The 16,649-nt window shown below is 35.6% G+C and overlaps 1 protein-coding gene across 1 annotated transcript in view; it reads left to right on the forward strand.

The window, feature by feature from the left end:
* The first annotated feature begins 8,446 nt into the window (after positions 1–8,446).
* LOC106074221 (chitin synthase chs-2-like) overlaps positions 8,447–16,649 on the forward strand; it is a 75,892-nt gene continuing 67,689 nt past the window's right edge. The window contains exons 1-4 of the mRNA XM_056008386.1: positions 8,447–8,823; positions 11,527–11,784; positions 12,463–12,574; positions 13,455–13,847. Of these exons, the coding sequence (XP_055864361.1) occupies positions 8,786–8,823; positions 11,527–11,784; positions 12,463–12,574; positions 13,455–13,847 (801 nt within the window). The 5' untranslated portion in view covers positions 8,447–8,785. The remainder of the gene's footprint in view (positions 8,824–11,526; positions 11,785–12,462; positions 12,575–13,454; positions 13,848–16,649) is intronic.

Below are 16,649 nucleotides of genomic sequence, written 5' to 3' on the forward strand. Positions count from 1 at the left end.
CACTTCCTGTATTTTAGAATGAAGGTTCAGAAAAGTGCATTAAGTTTTTTACAGACTAAAATGGTGCGTATTTAAAGCTATTTGAAGATATGAGACATTACATTAATATAAAAAGCGTCGTAACATAATCATTCTATTGTGTTTGACCAAATCGTCAATTTGGATCTCCATTCATTAAATTGATACGAGTTGCCAGACTTTTTGTACAGTAACAGAATTACTGGGCAGTTCCATGATATCATGGCAAGATCGGTGCAAGGTGTCATGCTGGTCATTGTTAGCCAGGTGAGCAATGTCTTCTTGACTTCCGATAAAGAGTAGCCCGGACGGGGATATCCGAGTTCATAAATTGTTAGTTATTTTAAGGTAAGGCATGGATTTCATTTTTGTATGAGACTATTTCTAACATTTAAAAAGTAGATTTTCTTATCTTATGAACTACAGACTTTACCTTCAAAAACACAAGATCATTAAGTTCTACGCGTGTTCCTAGGTCAGTCTAATCATGCATGTTAATCTAATAGCACTAGGGAAGAAGGAACATTTGTACAAATGTGTACTAGCATATGGACCAAGAAATGTGACTTTATCTAAAAAAAAAAAAAAGAAAATTGTATATCTTTGAATTTTGAGAGGACATATTGAATGACCATAGGGTATGTAAAAGTGTCTTTATATTGACGCAGTTTTGAGAGGACATATTGAATGACCATAGGGTATGTAAAAGTGTCTTTATATTGACGCAGTTTTGAGAGGACATATTGAATGACCATAGGGTATGTAAAAGTGTCTTTATATTGACGCAGTTTTGAGAGGACATATTGAATGACCATAGGGTATGTAAAAGTGTCTTTATATTGACGCAGGTCATTTCAGCTAATGTCGTTGTACTAATATTTGGTCATTTTTTAAAATGTCATTGGCTAAGCCATAAAGTCTCTGGGCGTACAAAACTGATCTACCAATGAAGTTAAACGTGGCTAATTAAGACGTGAGAATTTCAAAGAAACATCTTTAGGTCTTGAAGCTCGGAGAAAGGAAGTGATGTCATTATTCCAGCAGAAGACAGCTATAAACACTTTGTATGTCATCTTGCCCGAAGGTCCCTTTATTCCTGTAATGTTTATATAAATTTTGTTTGTTTGGTAATTTATTTATTTATTTATTTATTTATAAATTGATCATTTGAAATTTCTATAAGTAAATATTTAATACAATAAATAAATTGGTATATTCATAGCTTATATTAACTCTGTTGTCTGATACAAATATTTTATACCCATTTTTGGGTCAAGTTAAAACTTTACACAATTATTTGTTGTACCTAACTAACATGAATCAAAAACAAGCAACCATTTAGTAAATTAATTATTGATATTTTTTAGAAACAAGGTGAATAAATGCTTTTATTGAGAGATGAGTCGTATATGTGGAGTTATTTCCCTTATTACTTTTTGCACATGTCTTTTCTCCTATTCTCGGGTCAGGTTGTAATTTCACACAAGTATTCATAGTCCATGACAATATATCAATCAATAAGGAACTCAACCAATCATTGGTAATTGATAACTTTTACTTTTTATTATAGAAAATGGGAGCTTACCAGTGTCATTCGAGGCGTGCTTCAGCCATCACTGTCTGGATTGTGTCATCATCATCATCATCCTCATCATGCTCAATACGATGGCGAGAACAGCTTTTGGTGGAGAGGGAGAGAATTGTGAATGGGTGGGGGGGGGGGGGGAGAGGAAGATGTGTCTTTACTTTCATTGACAAGGAGGACTCAAGCTGTTGGCTTCTGGAGAATTCATTGATCTGCAATCAACGATCTGGATCGATTCTAATAAAGATCAATAATGACGAGATTGACAATGAAACACTATCCGCGTCTTAAAAGTTAGTTAGTAAAAGGAAGGGGGGGGGGTAGACTAAGTAGCAGACACATGAGTTGCATTTCAAGTGTGTGCGTGCGTGCGTGCACACCGGCAGTGTCAAAAGGACCACCTCCTGTCCCGAGTATGCAGCTTGCTCTTTTTTTTTTTCTAAATGTTTTCTCTTCAATGTCCCTCACCGCCCCGCTCCCTTCTTTCTTTCCATGGGCTGGCACACACACACACACACACCAACTTGATGTTGACATTACCGGTGACGTCACGTTGTGTTCATTTGAAAGTTTTACCAAGAGTTGTGTTCCTTCGACCACTTAGGGAGTGGTGACAGCGCAAATTGGTTTGTGGACAGGGAAAAGTGGGAGGGGGGGGGGAGGTTGAAAGAAAGATAGTTAGCAGCAGTTCACTTAAGTCAGTCAGATACCAATTCACTTCAGACGTAGTAGGCTAGTCAGGTATGTCACGTGTCTAGAACTTCTAGACGGCACGAACCAATGATCTGAACTTTTGTTGGAATTCAATGATGATAAATGTCACGTCGTTACGTAACAAAGGTTGTATGGATGTGCCTCGGGTTATCAGTTATAATTTCCAGTAATACTACATGCATAGGCAATGGTGATAATGGATGAGTGCAATGCTTAAGATAATTAAAACCTAATCTAAACCAATTTGTACATTTTTGTCCAGAACTTGTTAACCTTGGTGGTATGGTAGGCGCTCTGGCTGCCATCTCAATGGTCTAGGGTCCGAACCCTGCCAGCCGTCACCCCCCCGGGAGCTTTGGGCTAGGATGTAATAATCTTCAATTCTGAAGGGATATCCCAAACATATAAAACAAACAAACATACAAACCTTTATAATGGTGATCTTGTCAACTCACTAGAATAGAAAACAAGTAAAATTATTTTTAAAATAAGACCATTCCTCCTTTATACAGCTGACTAACCTTTGTAAGAGCGATTACTTTGCTATTAGTAGCTATAGAATGATAGATTGTTTTTTTAAAAGGCACTTTTTTACCCCGCCCCTATGGACCCTACCCCCCCCCCCCAAAAAAAAAAAATTATGGTTAAGCGAATGTGTAAATCTACTCAGAGTTTATTAAATTCTAATGATATAGATCCATAATAAAAGACAGTGCGCAAAATGTGCCTGAATCTCTATTTATTTATTAAACCCAAACCATGATTAAGCTATTTAATGAATACGGCCTACAAGATGGAAAACCCGCTAACGTATGTCCGTTCAAGATAAAGATAGTCTAGACCTCTAATCAAATTTTAATTCATTTTTTTAAATTTTACTTTAACAATTATAACTGTCCAACTAGATTTTTCCCAGTGTGGCTAATTAACTAGTAATATTTTTTTTGCCAAAATATACATCAACTGTCATTTTTCTCGGAAAATCATTAGAGCCGTTTTCGAGATCCGTATCCAAGTTTCACCATTTTGTTCTTTGATGTTTTTTGATCCGATGAAGAGTTTGCAACCGGAAAAGAGGAACTGCAAAAAAAAAAAAAATATTAAAAAATTATGTATTAAAAAAATAAACAACCACTTTTTTTAACCTGTTGACCTTTCATGAAAATGGATCTTGACTTTCCTTCAGTGTTATCTTGCAATTGCCAGCTTCTAATACAAACTTACCATACACAAATCCACTAAATTATGGGCTACTAAATGAAGGATTCTTAATGAACACATGGAACATTAACATCAAACGTAGGCTATGACTCTGTATAAATTCAAATCTTTGAAACAAAAATAAATGCTTTACATTTGTTCACCATTTAATTTCATTACAATTGTCATAGTACAGGAGACCAAAACAAACTATCTGGAGTCAAGTCTGGGACTGTCTCTCCACAAGATCTGCAAGAACGAACCCCAGACAACAACTGTAATCTTCAACTCATTTCAGTGAGAAGTCAATGTCTTTGATTTAATTAATTAAGCTAACTATTACTTTCAGACTATTCCCCCATTAGAAGTGCCATCCCAGATGGTCAACATGTGAGTTCTGAGTCATCTGTTGATAATACATAGAGGTAGACCTGATAGATTTCCGACACGCGTATCACGTGACTCATCAAGTGGTCGGGTCTCTGGGAATTCATTGTGCAATTTAAGTCTTTGTTTCACGTGGGCCCGATAGCCCGCAAGCCAGTGTTCTCATCGCTGTGCGACAAGATAAATATTTCTAAAATAAAAAAAAGATATTTTTCTGTCAAAAGATGGCGATGTGTATTTTTCAATCTTTTTTTTTTATTACTTTAAAAACTATTGCCAAGGCTTAGAGTAGTGAACCAGAAGTCTATTATTTGTGTGTATTTAAAGTACAGCAACTCCTTGTTGAAGGCATTACTTCCCGCTGCTGTCATCACTAGCTCTTATAGGAGAAACAAATCTATTCAAATATTGACAGTGCTCTTTCGATTATGAACTTTAGGGGCTGAAAAGTGTCTTTTTTAACGATTTTACTTTGAAACCAGGCTAAGAATAGAAGTGACCTAGCTGTTTAAGTGTTTTATTATGACAGTTTGTATTCATTAGTGTGTCTCTATAGACTATTCACTATTTAGTCATTAAATGGTGTGACGTATCACCAGATGCAAGATAAGGACATCCTTGTAACAGGTGACATCCCCAGTGCATCTTGGTACCACTTATACTAAAAGTGAATCATCTCGTATTGTGGATGGGGATGATATTGAGTTATGGACCCAGGGTCAATGAATCATTGGCTGGAAACTGACAGGAGACTGACAAAACAACAGAGAGAGACGTTGGATAAAGCAAAGACAGACAGACAGACAGACAGAGATTGGGTGACACAGAAAACGTGAGAGTGAACATGAGAGAGACACACACACAAACACGAAGGGAAGACAAGATAAGAGAAGGAGATAGAAAATGAGAGAGGCGATAAAAACAATAATGAGAGATGAGGATACATCGAAGAAGAGCGAGGGGAGAGGGGAAGAGACAATGAGTGAAAGGGGAACGACAAGGAGAGAGATAAAGAGATGGAGCGAGAATATGAGAGAGAAGAGGGAGGGGACAAAAAGATAGAAAGAGAAGGAAGTGAGAAAATAAAGAGGAAGAAATAGTGGAGTGAGGAAGTGAGAGAGGAAGAGAGAATGAGACATGAGGAGGGAGAAAGAGAGAAATGAGAGTGACAAGCATAAGAGAGAGTGAGAGAGAGAGAGAGAGAGATGTACGGGAGAGATGGGGTGATAGAAATAAGTTGAGAAGTAGAGAGTGTGATGAACTAAGGATACAGACGAATGGAATGATAAGAAAGAAGTAGAGAGAGAGAAAAACAGAAGAGGGGGGAGATAGAATGTGTGTAAGAGAAAGTGTGTGAGAGGAAGACGGAGACAGAGGAGATACACAGACAGTAGGCAGGTAGATAGTTAGGCAGGTATGTAGGCAGGTAGATAGTTAGGCAGGTAGATAGTTAGGCAGGTCTGTAGGCAGGCAGACAAAGAGACGGAGATCTTTCGCTAACTGAAGTCAGAGGAATAAAAGAAAATGGTGAGGGGTGGCATCTTGAAAAAAATATTTACAAATTAGTGAAATGATGATGGCGTGTGGGGGGTAGGGTAACACTTATCAAATATGTTTGGGGGTGGGGTGACACATATCAAATAGGTTTGGGGGTGGATTGTAAAGTTTTTGCATGGTATAGAAACAAGCGCTTTAATTATTTTTAAAAAAGGCTATTTATTGGAAGAAGCTATGCAAGAAGATGTCGTCACTAGTAGAACTAATAAGAGTCAAGAGTTTTGTTTGGTATTTGATTGTACCAAATGTAACCAGGAGATTGTAATGGTGTCACAAAGAGAAAAGGTAATATTTTCTATGATCTGCCCTGCATAATATATTTACTTGCTGGAAATCAACAGTTACAGTAATCCCTTGATCAATATTGAAACACATTGACCAGGGATTCTCAAAGAAAGAATATAAGTTTAACAACATTTAGTATATGTCAATGGTGCGACCCTCTTTCAAATTTCATTTTAGGGGAGGGGGGGGGTTCATTAACATTTTTACTCGCTTGCCACAGACCTCAGATCCCCTCAAAAAATTATTTTAAAAATGCAGTTCAGTAACTTCATTTAACATTGTGAATTACGAAGGGTCGAATTGCATTGCGTTCCGGGCCGGATATGGCTCACCAGCCGTAGTTTCTGCATCAATGGTAAATGTATATGTAATATTAGGTTCATGTTTAGTGATATTACATGCACATTTTGTGATTTAACATTCATATATAGTGTTATTGCATGTGCATAGCCCAACAGAGAACATCAGAGGACTCGAGCTGAACATCAAAGCCCAGGGAAAAGAAATGTTTTCTAAAAATGTATCAATATAAAAAAAAATAATATAAGGTCTCTAGATCGATGTGTTTATATGTTAAATTAGAAGTTTTTGTTTAGAAAGTGTACAAATGTTCTATTCTACTTCTAGTAGTAACTAGGTTCACACAGATGCTCATTTAAACTTCCTTTTTAGCGGCCCCGAAAGGGGAATGGACGCTATTAGCCTTGTGTGGTCTGTCTGTCCGTCCGTCCGTCCTTTCCATTTAGATGTTGTAAAAATGTAAACTATCAAAAGATATTGAAAATCCGACATTTTTAAAATCGACTATGCAAGCAGTTTTTTCATTAAAAAATACACCATTTTTACAAGCATTCACTATTAATAGTAACAAACACGGGGGGCTATTTAGTAAGGGAGATAACTATTTACCATATTTTTAACACATTTATGCGAACGCTTTTAGATTTTTTGTCAAAAAAATATTTACAAATGTATTGCTAAGTTAAATATGCTCTGTCATATTATCTACTACATTCACAAAAAAAACAACAACCCCTGTTTACTTGTATTTTTAAAGAGAAAAATGTATTTAATATACCTTTAAGTGGAGCATAATTAAAACACCATATAGAAAGTAGTTTTTCATATTATCGCGTTAGCTGCAGCACTGTACAGTCCTGAATACATAACTGAAGGAAATGTTTTTGTTTTGTTTTCTTGAGGCTTTGAATAAGAGATCGACCCTTTAGAAAACAATTAGATCAATGAAATAATCATTATATTTAATCAGTTAGGCCAGATTCACGTCTAACTTCATCTTCACTTTCACCTATCCTTTGATCTGCTGGTCCTTTGGGCACCACACAAGATCTGTCAACCTTCTTTCTCCATTCTTGCTATCATTTGCCCTTTATAGAATTTCATTCTGATATTCTTTCTGAAAATATTGAAACCTACCTTTTTTCCTTCCTGGGTAGACCACTTCGAGGGTCGATTTTGAGTTTGTGCTCCCACACAAACTGTCTTCGTAACCTCGTTTTTAATTAGTCTCTAAATCAGGGTCCTGGCTATCAACAAGTTTTGAATACAAGCCACTAGATTATCATTAAAGGTATTTTAATGTTGAATTATGACATTTAATTCTTTCTTTCCGTAATTATTTTTCCACGTTTTGAAGGAATTCTTGTATTTGCTCATTACTATTTCACTACCCTGTTATGATTGGGCTTCAATAGCTTTATTGTTTGTTATCAGAAAATGTTTTATTTGGTATAGAATTAAAGGGAAGTGCATGACACAAAGCCAAGTTTTAAAAAAATTAAATATTAATTAAATTTAATGAGGTCACATCAACGATGGTATCGTCGATTGGGAGAGAAAGAGTTAAAAGTTTCTTATTGAATCACGTTCTCTCCAAATAATCCTGTGATTGGTTTCCTCCCTCCTAGACTAACAATGTCACGTGATCCACCCGGAGACGTAAATGTTATCCGCCTTCGCATAGATTTGGCTCCGAATCCACAAGACATTGGTCATCTGTGCACCCACACCAGGTTTAGTCACAACAACATAGGCGAGCCCCGAGACAAAGGCGGCACTCCTTAGCAATGGGGCGCCATGCCGTACCTTTGGCCTATACGACGCTCTATAACGCGTACCTCAGCGCCATTGAGTTGCACTTCTCACTGCATTGTTCTAGGGTTTAATTTTTTCTGTATCCTCGCTTGCGTCCCCTTAGCGTTATTTGAATACCGTCTGCAGTGTCTACAGCCTAACGAAGACTAGTCAAAGGAAGAAAAGCAGGGGTGAGGGGGGTATTGTCAATATCGTTACCATCCGGGCTTATAAAGAAATATGGGCGTTTCTGTATGTACTCTGGGGTGGGTGTGGTGGCAGCACACTATTGGTAAATATACCATAATATTACTGCCAATCTATAGAGACCAATCATAGGGGGGTAGTGGAGCTTATTTCTTACGGGCAAGTGCGAGATGTAATGGGGACAGGGGTAGGCAAGGAATTTTTTGTAAGTACCTCGGGATGGGATGACGGGTGGATGCTGGCTATCCGGTAGCAGTTGCGGTCTACCTGCACCACATCAAATACACACCTGGGCCATCTCGTTCTGTCGTTGGAGTAATTTATTTATAGACTTCCTCGCCCTCGTGCTCCTAGCACTGCCCCCCCCCCCTCCTCATGACAGTGATCTACACCTTCTTTTTATAAACAAATACATCGGATGAGTAGGTAATGCCACTGAACTATGTCAGTTGTCATTCATTTGGCGGCTGGTTGGCGATCATTTATTTTGCTACTTGTGTCGTGCATTGTGAACTGGGTCAAAGGAGGGTCTCTGACATTAGTGTTATATCTCGAGTTTGATTTAATGTCTTGATGTATTATCGCAATCAACGTGTACAAAGTGTATGAGAGAAGAAAGAGCCAGGTCAATGACACCTAAGTAAAACAACGAACGGAAATAGTGGACAGTGACTTTGTGTTAGAAGTGCAAGGGTTTCAAAGATCGTGTTGTTCTGATAGTGGCGGTGTGTCTGTGATATGACACGGGTGAAACCCCCTGATTCCCAGGACGTGAAGTAAGTACACCACTAGAGTCTAAGTACAGACATTTGGATAATTTGTACCATTTAATTGTGTTGTCTGTCTTTATCGACACTTGTATTTCGCCAATTCAATTCATGTTACTCAACTTGTAAACTTGTTTTTATTTCAAGCTATACTAACTCTAGTTAAAGTTCTATGAAAATAATTTTTAATTTAAAACTTCTTATGAAAATATTTTCCTGCATTGCTCCTTGGTTTCAAAACAAAATCCTAATAGAATAGAGTCTAATAGAAATCAATTTACTAATCAAGATTCTGTGTATATTTCTATCTACCATCAAAGGGCAGGGGGGACAAAGGAAGTTATTTCAAATCGTTCTTTTTCTGATAACATTCCTACAAAGATTCTGAGAATATCTTTAAAAACATCCTGATTTTTTTTTAAATTTTATTCTTAAGTTTTCTAGGCAGTTTGTGTGTCTAGGTCTTGTACTTTCATCAAATATCTTACTACGTGCAATGACTTGAGTTTCACTTCTGTACCAACTTTCTGTCACTTGATGAGCTCCTGAATGTTATGTTTCCTTAATTTATACATTGTTAGAAAAATCAACAACTGATTTTTGGTTTCGATCTTTGAAACTTCATTTTGGTGTCTTTGTTGTATTCATCTCCTGCTTTGACGGAAAATCTTAATGTGATTTCTCAGCTATTTAATTCATCTTAACACTGGTACCACTGTCACACATTTTTCAAAGTATAAATTTACAAGATTGCTATCGAATGTGCAATAATTTTTAATCATGATATTTCAAAAATGAAATAATGACCATACCATCTAAGGCAACAACATTTTTGACATAATGGGCCAGAAACATTAACAATAAAAACTCATGACGGCAAGTACAAAACTTTTGTACAAAATTTGAAATACAATGGTATACATTATTTTCTATAGTCGTTCTATAAAGAGTATACTCTCTTAGAGCTATTTTCTATAGTCATTCTATAAAGAGTATACTCTCTTAATGTCATTTTCTATAGTCATTCTATAAAGAGTATACTCTCTTAATGTCATTTTCTATAGTCATTCTATAAAGAGTATACTCTCTTAATGTCATTTTCTATAGTCATTCTATAAAGAGTATACTCTCTTAATGTTATTTTCTATAGTCATTCTATAAAGAGTATACTCTCTTAATGTCATTTTCTATAGTCATTCTATAAAGAGTATACTCTCTTAATGTCATTTTCTATAGTCATTCTATAAAGAGTATACTCTCTTAATGTTATTTTCTATAGTCATTCTATAAAGAGTATACTCTCTTAATGTCATTTTCTATAGTCATTCTATAAAGAGTATACTCTCTTAATGTCATTTTCTATAGTCATTCTATAAAGAGTATACTCTCTTAATGTTATTTTCTATAGTCGTTCTATAAAGAGTATACTCTCTTAATGTTATTTTCTATAGTCGTTCTATAAAGAGTATACTCTCTTAATGTTATTTTCTCTAGTCATTCTATAAAGAGTATACTCTCTTAATGTTATTTTCTCTAGTCATTCTATAAAGAGTATACTCTCTTAATGTTATTTTCTATAGTCATTCTATAAAGAGTATACTCTCTTAATGTTATTTTCTATAGTCGTTCTATAAAGAGTATACTCTCTTAATGTCATTTTCTATAGTCGTTCTATAAAGAGTATACTCTCTTAATGTTATTTTCTCTAGTCATTCTATAAAGAGTATACTCTCTTAATGTTATTTTCTCTAGTCATTCTATAAAGAGTATACTCTCTTAATGTTATTTTCTATAGTCGTTCTATAAAGAGTATATTCTCTTAATGTTAATTTCTATAGTCACTCTATAACAAAGTATACAAAGTATGCAAATAGGACAGAACAATTATGTCGTTTGAATGTTTAAACATTTAGATCTGGTACATGAACTATGATACAGGAAAAATCACTATACAGTAAAATTTAAAAATATATGCAAAGCCAGTATAAAATTAAATGATAATTATTTCATTTTTTTTTTACAGAAATAGTTTCAGAAAACATATTAAGTTTTATTTCATTTGCAAATTTGATGTCAGTTGCAAAACCTGAAGTTACATTTCTTATTTGTTCATGTAGATGTTTATCTGTGGGTCTAGATCACAGCTCATTTAGGCACACAATTAAACTTGAAAATATTTGTTCACACATGTCAGTGCTTATAAATCTACCATTCCCGCTGAAAACTTCTTCAACACTGGAACCATGTGACTTAGTGGTTCTCAAATGGCTTTAGCTTAGTTGATTTAAATATGTCTTAATGATTTCCGTTTGAGGAAATCCTTGATGGTAACTGCAAACGAATTTTGAAACAAGCGTTCATCAACTTTATAAGCTTGGAGGTCTTGCAGTACGTATAAAGCCTCAAAGAATTTTATCCACTGACCATTACCTGTTAGTTGTTCTTATTGAAATTCAAATTTAATTTCCCCAAAGTCGTGTGGTAATTTTTTTTTGTGTGTCTAGGATCGGTGACCCACATGGAAACCTTTGGAGGCCACATGAGGCCCGCGGGTCGCGTGTTGATTACCCATAAATTCTAAGCTAAGGACGTGAATGTTAACACAGCTTCTAGAAAAGACCAAAAAAAAAATTCAAATATTATATATTTCAATGAAATATTTCTTACTATTTGTGTGTACTTATGTTTCTAAATGTGTTCCTAATACTTCAGTTTTATTCACCATGACCACCTGGTGAAATGTGAAGATAAAACACTCAACATCTCTCACGCCAAGAAGGCAACTCACCACGAGCAGCTGGCCAGCAAGCTCAGAATGAGTGGAGCTGACCCCGACAAGGTCAAAGATGTAGAAGGCAAATCCTCAAAACGACCAGCCAGCAAACAGCTTGACCTAAGCAAAACAGACCTGAACAAAATTAAAGAGTTGGGATTCCCAGTTCGACTTCTGTTTGAGGAATTTATTCAGAAGTAAGAAAATAGTTTATTAGCATTACAGATCTATCAAAAGCTATTAAAGTGATAAGTTTTTTAAAATGTACACATTTTGTTTTGTTCTTTCAAAGTGTTCCTCTCTGTGCTAGACTACAAAGTGTTGTTTTTTTTTTATTGAATTTTTAGTCTAGAGTCTGGACCAAGTTTTTAATTTAAAAACTATACACATATATTTGCATAGATCTTTGCTACTTCCTATACCATTTATACATATTGTGCTAAAAAAAGAAGTCTTAAATAAATCAAGAATTCTTGTCAAGTAAATCGCTTTCCTTAAAGAGATCACATTCACTATTATTCGTTTAGCCACCCTATTTGGGGTAGAATCTTATCTGAAAACTGAATGACTGCAGCGTATACTTAGAAACAACACTACTGCCTACTCTTGTACTAATATAGCACCAGTAGATCTACAAGGTTTCAATAACTAATTTTAAATGCTACACACGTCCTAGACAGTGGCTAAATTTAGTCCTCTAGTACTACGCTAAGCTACATTGTAACCAAATCGCCCACCACTACTTTAATCCTCTAAGTTGCTTTTTTTTTTTTTTTTTTTTTTTTTTTTAGCCCAAGTTTTGACTACACTTTCGTTGTTTTTTTGTTTTTTTTAATTTACATTTTTTTTTTTTCGTTGTTGTCTCCCTTTATCAGGTACAAATTACTCGTATTCTCTCCCTTGGCGGAAATTGAACCTACTGCAGAGCATTGTAGATTTATTGCCAAAAGAGCGGGACTGCGGGAGTACGAGATTACAGATGAGAAGGTGCGTGTCGCAATAATCTATCCCTATCATCAAACACCATAACCAATAAGACTTATTATTAAGTTACAGAAATAAGTCCTTTATTACAATACCTCTATTCAAGTCACAACTTCTTGTAATCTGGGTGGAACCTGGACACGGATCTCAAACAATTTTCCTAGAAATTTAACAATTGGTGTATATCACTGAGAACAGAATGCTCGTTGGCCACACGGTGAAAACTTTAGTTTGACTGTTATAATTTTACAAAATAAAAAAAAAAGAAAGAAATACAATTTGGCTAGAAATCTAGGTCTACATCTTTATGCAACATTGGTTTTGTAAGGACTATCGCGTTCTTGAAAGCACTATCGCGTTCTGGAATTTTGGAATTTAATGTATTATTGATTCAAGAGCTTAATAAATTAATGTTCAGGAAATTTTTCTGAGTTTAGACATACAGACCTATCAGTATCATTGGAATATTATAAATTATTTTAGTACATCTAAACATTCGCTTAACCAGGATTCTTTCTCTTTGGAGAAAATGCGGTAGGATTAAAAATTGTTTTTAATTTAAAATTCATTATTACTAAGAGAAGCACTATCGGTCTCTAAGTTATAGAAAGGATGTATGATCTTTTTAAAAAATATGTGTAATGTTTTTCTTCTTTAAATCCATGGACCATTTTATATCCACTGTTTTAGTTACACAATAGAAAAAAAGGCTTTACATTAACTTAAGTAAATAACTTTAATAGCTATAAAATATAAAATTAAAAGACTTCATCAATCATAATAATCAATTAATACTTAAAATGAACAATATTTTTTTTACAAGGGAACACTATTCCGAATCTTGAATTGTCAAAAGTTTATTTCCCCCACCACTTTGTTGCAGATATTGCTGAGCTATGCTGACAGTGCCAAACTTCTGCAGATGAGGAAAGACGAAGAGAAGAAGATTATCTTGGCGCAGGCTCAAATCAGGGGCTACCTGGTGCGGAGCAGAAGCAAGAAGCAGCAACAACAGAACCAGGAGCCCAAGAGCTCCACCCCGAAATCTCTGGACCCATTAGGATTAACACGAAAACATTTGGAGAAGTTGTTGGACCAATCGCCAACGTCCACGATATCCACCAGAAGTGGGGACAGTCCGTCTAGCACGCTCATGAGGAAGCGGAAAGATGAACTGGAGATGAACGCGTACGAGGCGCTCAAGAGGAACAATAAAAGTTACGATGACCAGCTGAAAAAAACTTTAAAACAGTTAGACAAAAACCCAGACCTTAAGGTAAACATTTTTTTTTCTTTTAAACAACTTTATATCACAGAATGTTTATAACTGACTTCGGCGCTGTGGCTGAGTGGTAAGGCGCCTGGCTTCCGAACCGGAGGTCCCGTTTCGAATCCTGGTAAAGACTTGGATTTTAATTTCGGAATCTTTGGGTGCCTCTGTGTCCACCCAGCTTCAATGAGTATTAGAAATTAGTTTGGGAAAAGTAAAGGTGGTTGGTCGTTGTGCTAGCCACATAACAGCCTCGTTAACCATCAACAAAATATTATCCATTTTCTGTTATGTTCGAAGTGAAGCGAGGTGTGAATGTGTAGTTATGTAAATGAGTGTTTGAGTATGAATGACGTCAGAAGCAATTACGTTTTCATTAACATAAATATTATCTTCTGAAATTAAAATATGAAAAAATTCAGACCTGTATATGTCATGAATTTTTTACTGAACGTAGGAAACATTCTGTAACATACAGGGGCGGACTGGTTGTCCAAATCGGCCCGGGCATTTCCATACCATCGGACGATAAATTGTATATCATATGATGGGTCTACATGTCCTCAAAATCATTTTTTAAGTTTGATAATGTACCGATAACTGTATACATGCATACATATATAGGCCTTATGTCGCTTTTTAATCGCTAAGTGTGTAGGCACTAAAAGGATGAGTCCTACTAGTAGCACTGTCTACAGATGTAGGCTTTTACATAATAAGCTGGAAAATGTGTTAAGATTAAATTAGTATTGCATTTTCAACCTAGGAAAAGAGTTTTTATAAGATAATTTTATAAAACTTTTTAAACAATTTCATACGTGTCAGAGTAACCCTTTCGGTGGCTTTAACGGCCCAAATGGGTACCGGCCCACCGGGTACTGCCGGGTACTGTCCCAAATGCCAATATAGCCAGTCCGCCCCCCACCCAGTATATATATAATTAAATGAGACATTAAAAATGGCTCTTAGTGACACTGGCAACTCCTCCATTGCATCAACGTCGTGCTGTCAATGGCACAACACATTCAACTAATTAGCTCAATGTTGACCCAAGAGCTCCACAGTCCGAGGCGCTGCATACCATCCTTATTGTTACACACTGACTGCCCACCCCACCCGTACACCCACAGTGCAGCGTACGCTGTGTACCGTAGTGATCCAAGACTGTTACACCCCCCCCCTCTCACCTTACATTTGATGTTTACCACCCGCCCACTCTCCCATTCAATGTAAACATAGATCAGCGCACATCGCTTGTTCTCAAACTGAGATATACGGTCTCTCTATAGTCTATTTGATCAACTCAGATCATCGATTCTCAAACGGGGTGTCGCCTATACCAACTAACATCACTTTTGACAAATTTTAGTCGAGGAATATGGTATGCTAAAATGAACCATTACGCAAGTGTATCAATCTGTCAACGTTGTAACCAAGTTACATCGATCAGATTGTTGAGGCTGCAACCATTTAAAACGAACGATATTCACAAGTCTATCAACTGACCATCCTTGTAAAGTGCGATACACCATCCTGATACATGCTAATAGTGAACGTAGATGGGTTTGAAAAGTTGTACCGCAGGCAGACGCTAAATAAACCAACACTTATTAAATCCCACATCTCATCAATCATCAGATTAATTTACATTTATGTTATATATATATATATATTGCAGCCACGGGAAATACTGCGTTCCTCACTGAACTTCGGACTCGAAGACTAGCCTTATATATAATTGCTGATTGTTAAATAAAATTTTATGAATATTGAATAAGTCTTAATAATTTTTTTTAATGAAGATTATATCAAATGGACACTTCTGTTATTATACAAGTTCAATTATTACTTGATCTGATTTACTCAAACCGTTAGATTTTTATTTCATGAGTTGGCAGCTTTTTTTGTTTAACTTTAGTTGCTGCTAGCAATAGTGTAGATTTTTGTGTTCTTATATTTGCCTCATTCCGACGTAGCCACAAATTTAACATCGATGTGTGACTTTGTTCCAAAAGTTGTTAACTTTGCACCTCTCGTTTTAATTCTCATGTACATACAAATTTACAGTTGGACTTCACGTCATAGGTTCAATGGGTCATTCAGACTTTGCAGGTTTTTATCCCAAAAAAGATGAGGTCTCACAGCAAATAGTAAAACTCAAGAGTTGAGAAATGTAGACATTTTGTTTATCGTTTGCTCAATAAGTTCAAAAAATGCGCCTAGGAATTGTAAATTAAGTTTGTCTTGATAACGGTTTTCACAACTGATTTCCTTTCTAGAGAATACATTGACACTGTTATAAATTGTCTTTACACATACAAATTAAATTACGTATATTTCAATTAGTAAAAAAAAAAAGATTTGCAGTAGTCTCCCTTAAAGGTTTGCAGTAGTCTCCCTTAACTCATTATAATATTTCCTTTATATAAACAAAAAGTATTTTTACAAAGCTTATATAAACTCACTCTTCTGTCTGTCTGATTGTCTGTCTGGTAAAAGATAGTAAACGTTATTTCTCCCAAAGCTATTCTCCGATCTAGTTAAAACTTTGCACTATATTCATTGGCATAGACAAGACATAGACAAGACATAGAAAATAAATACATTGAAAAAAAAACAACAGTTTAGTCAATGAATTACTGATAATTGTTATTTCGTTAGATACCAACAAGGGAAATTAATCCTTCAAAGTTAAATATGTCGCTTTTCGTCCCTTCAGGTTTGACTACGATTTGTTCTCCCACACCAATTTGAGATCCAGTTGAAACTTTAAGCAAAGCTTTATTGTACCAAGTCAAATATTAAACC

The sequence above is a fragment of the Biomphalaria glabrata genome, chromosome 1 (genome assembly GCF_947242115.1).
Source record: "Biomphalaria glabrata chromosome 1, xgBioGlab47.1, whole genome shotgun sequence".
Classification (NCBI taxonomy): domain Eukaryota; kingdom Metazoa; phylum Mollusca; class Gastropoda; family Planorbidae; genus Biomphalaria; species Biomphalaria glabrata.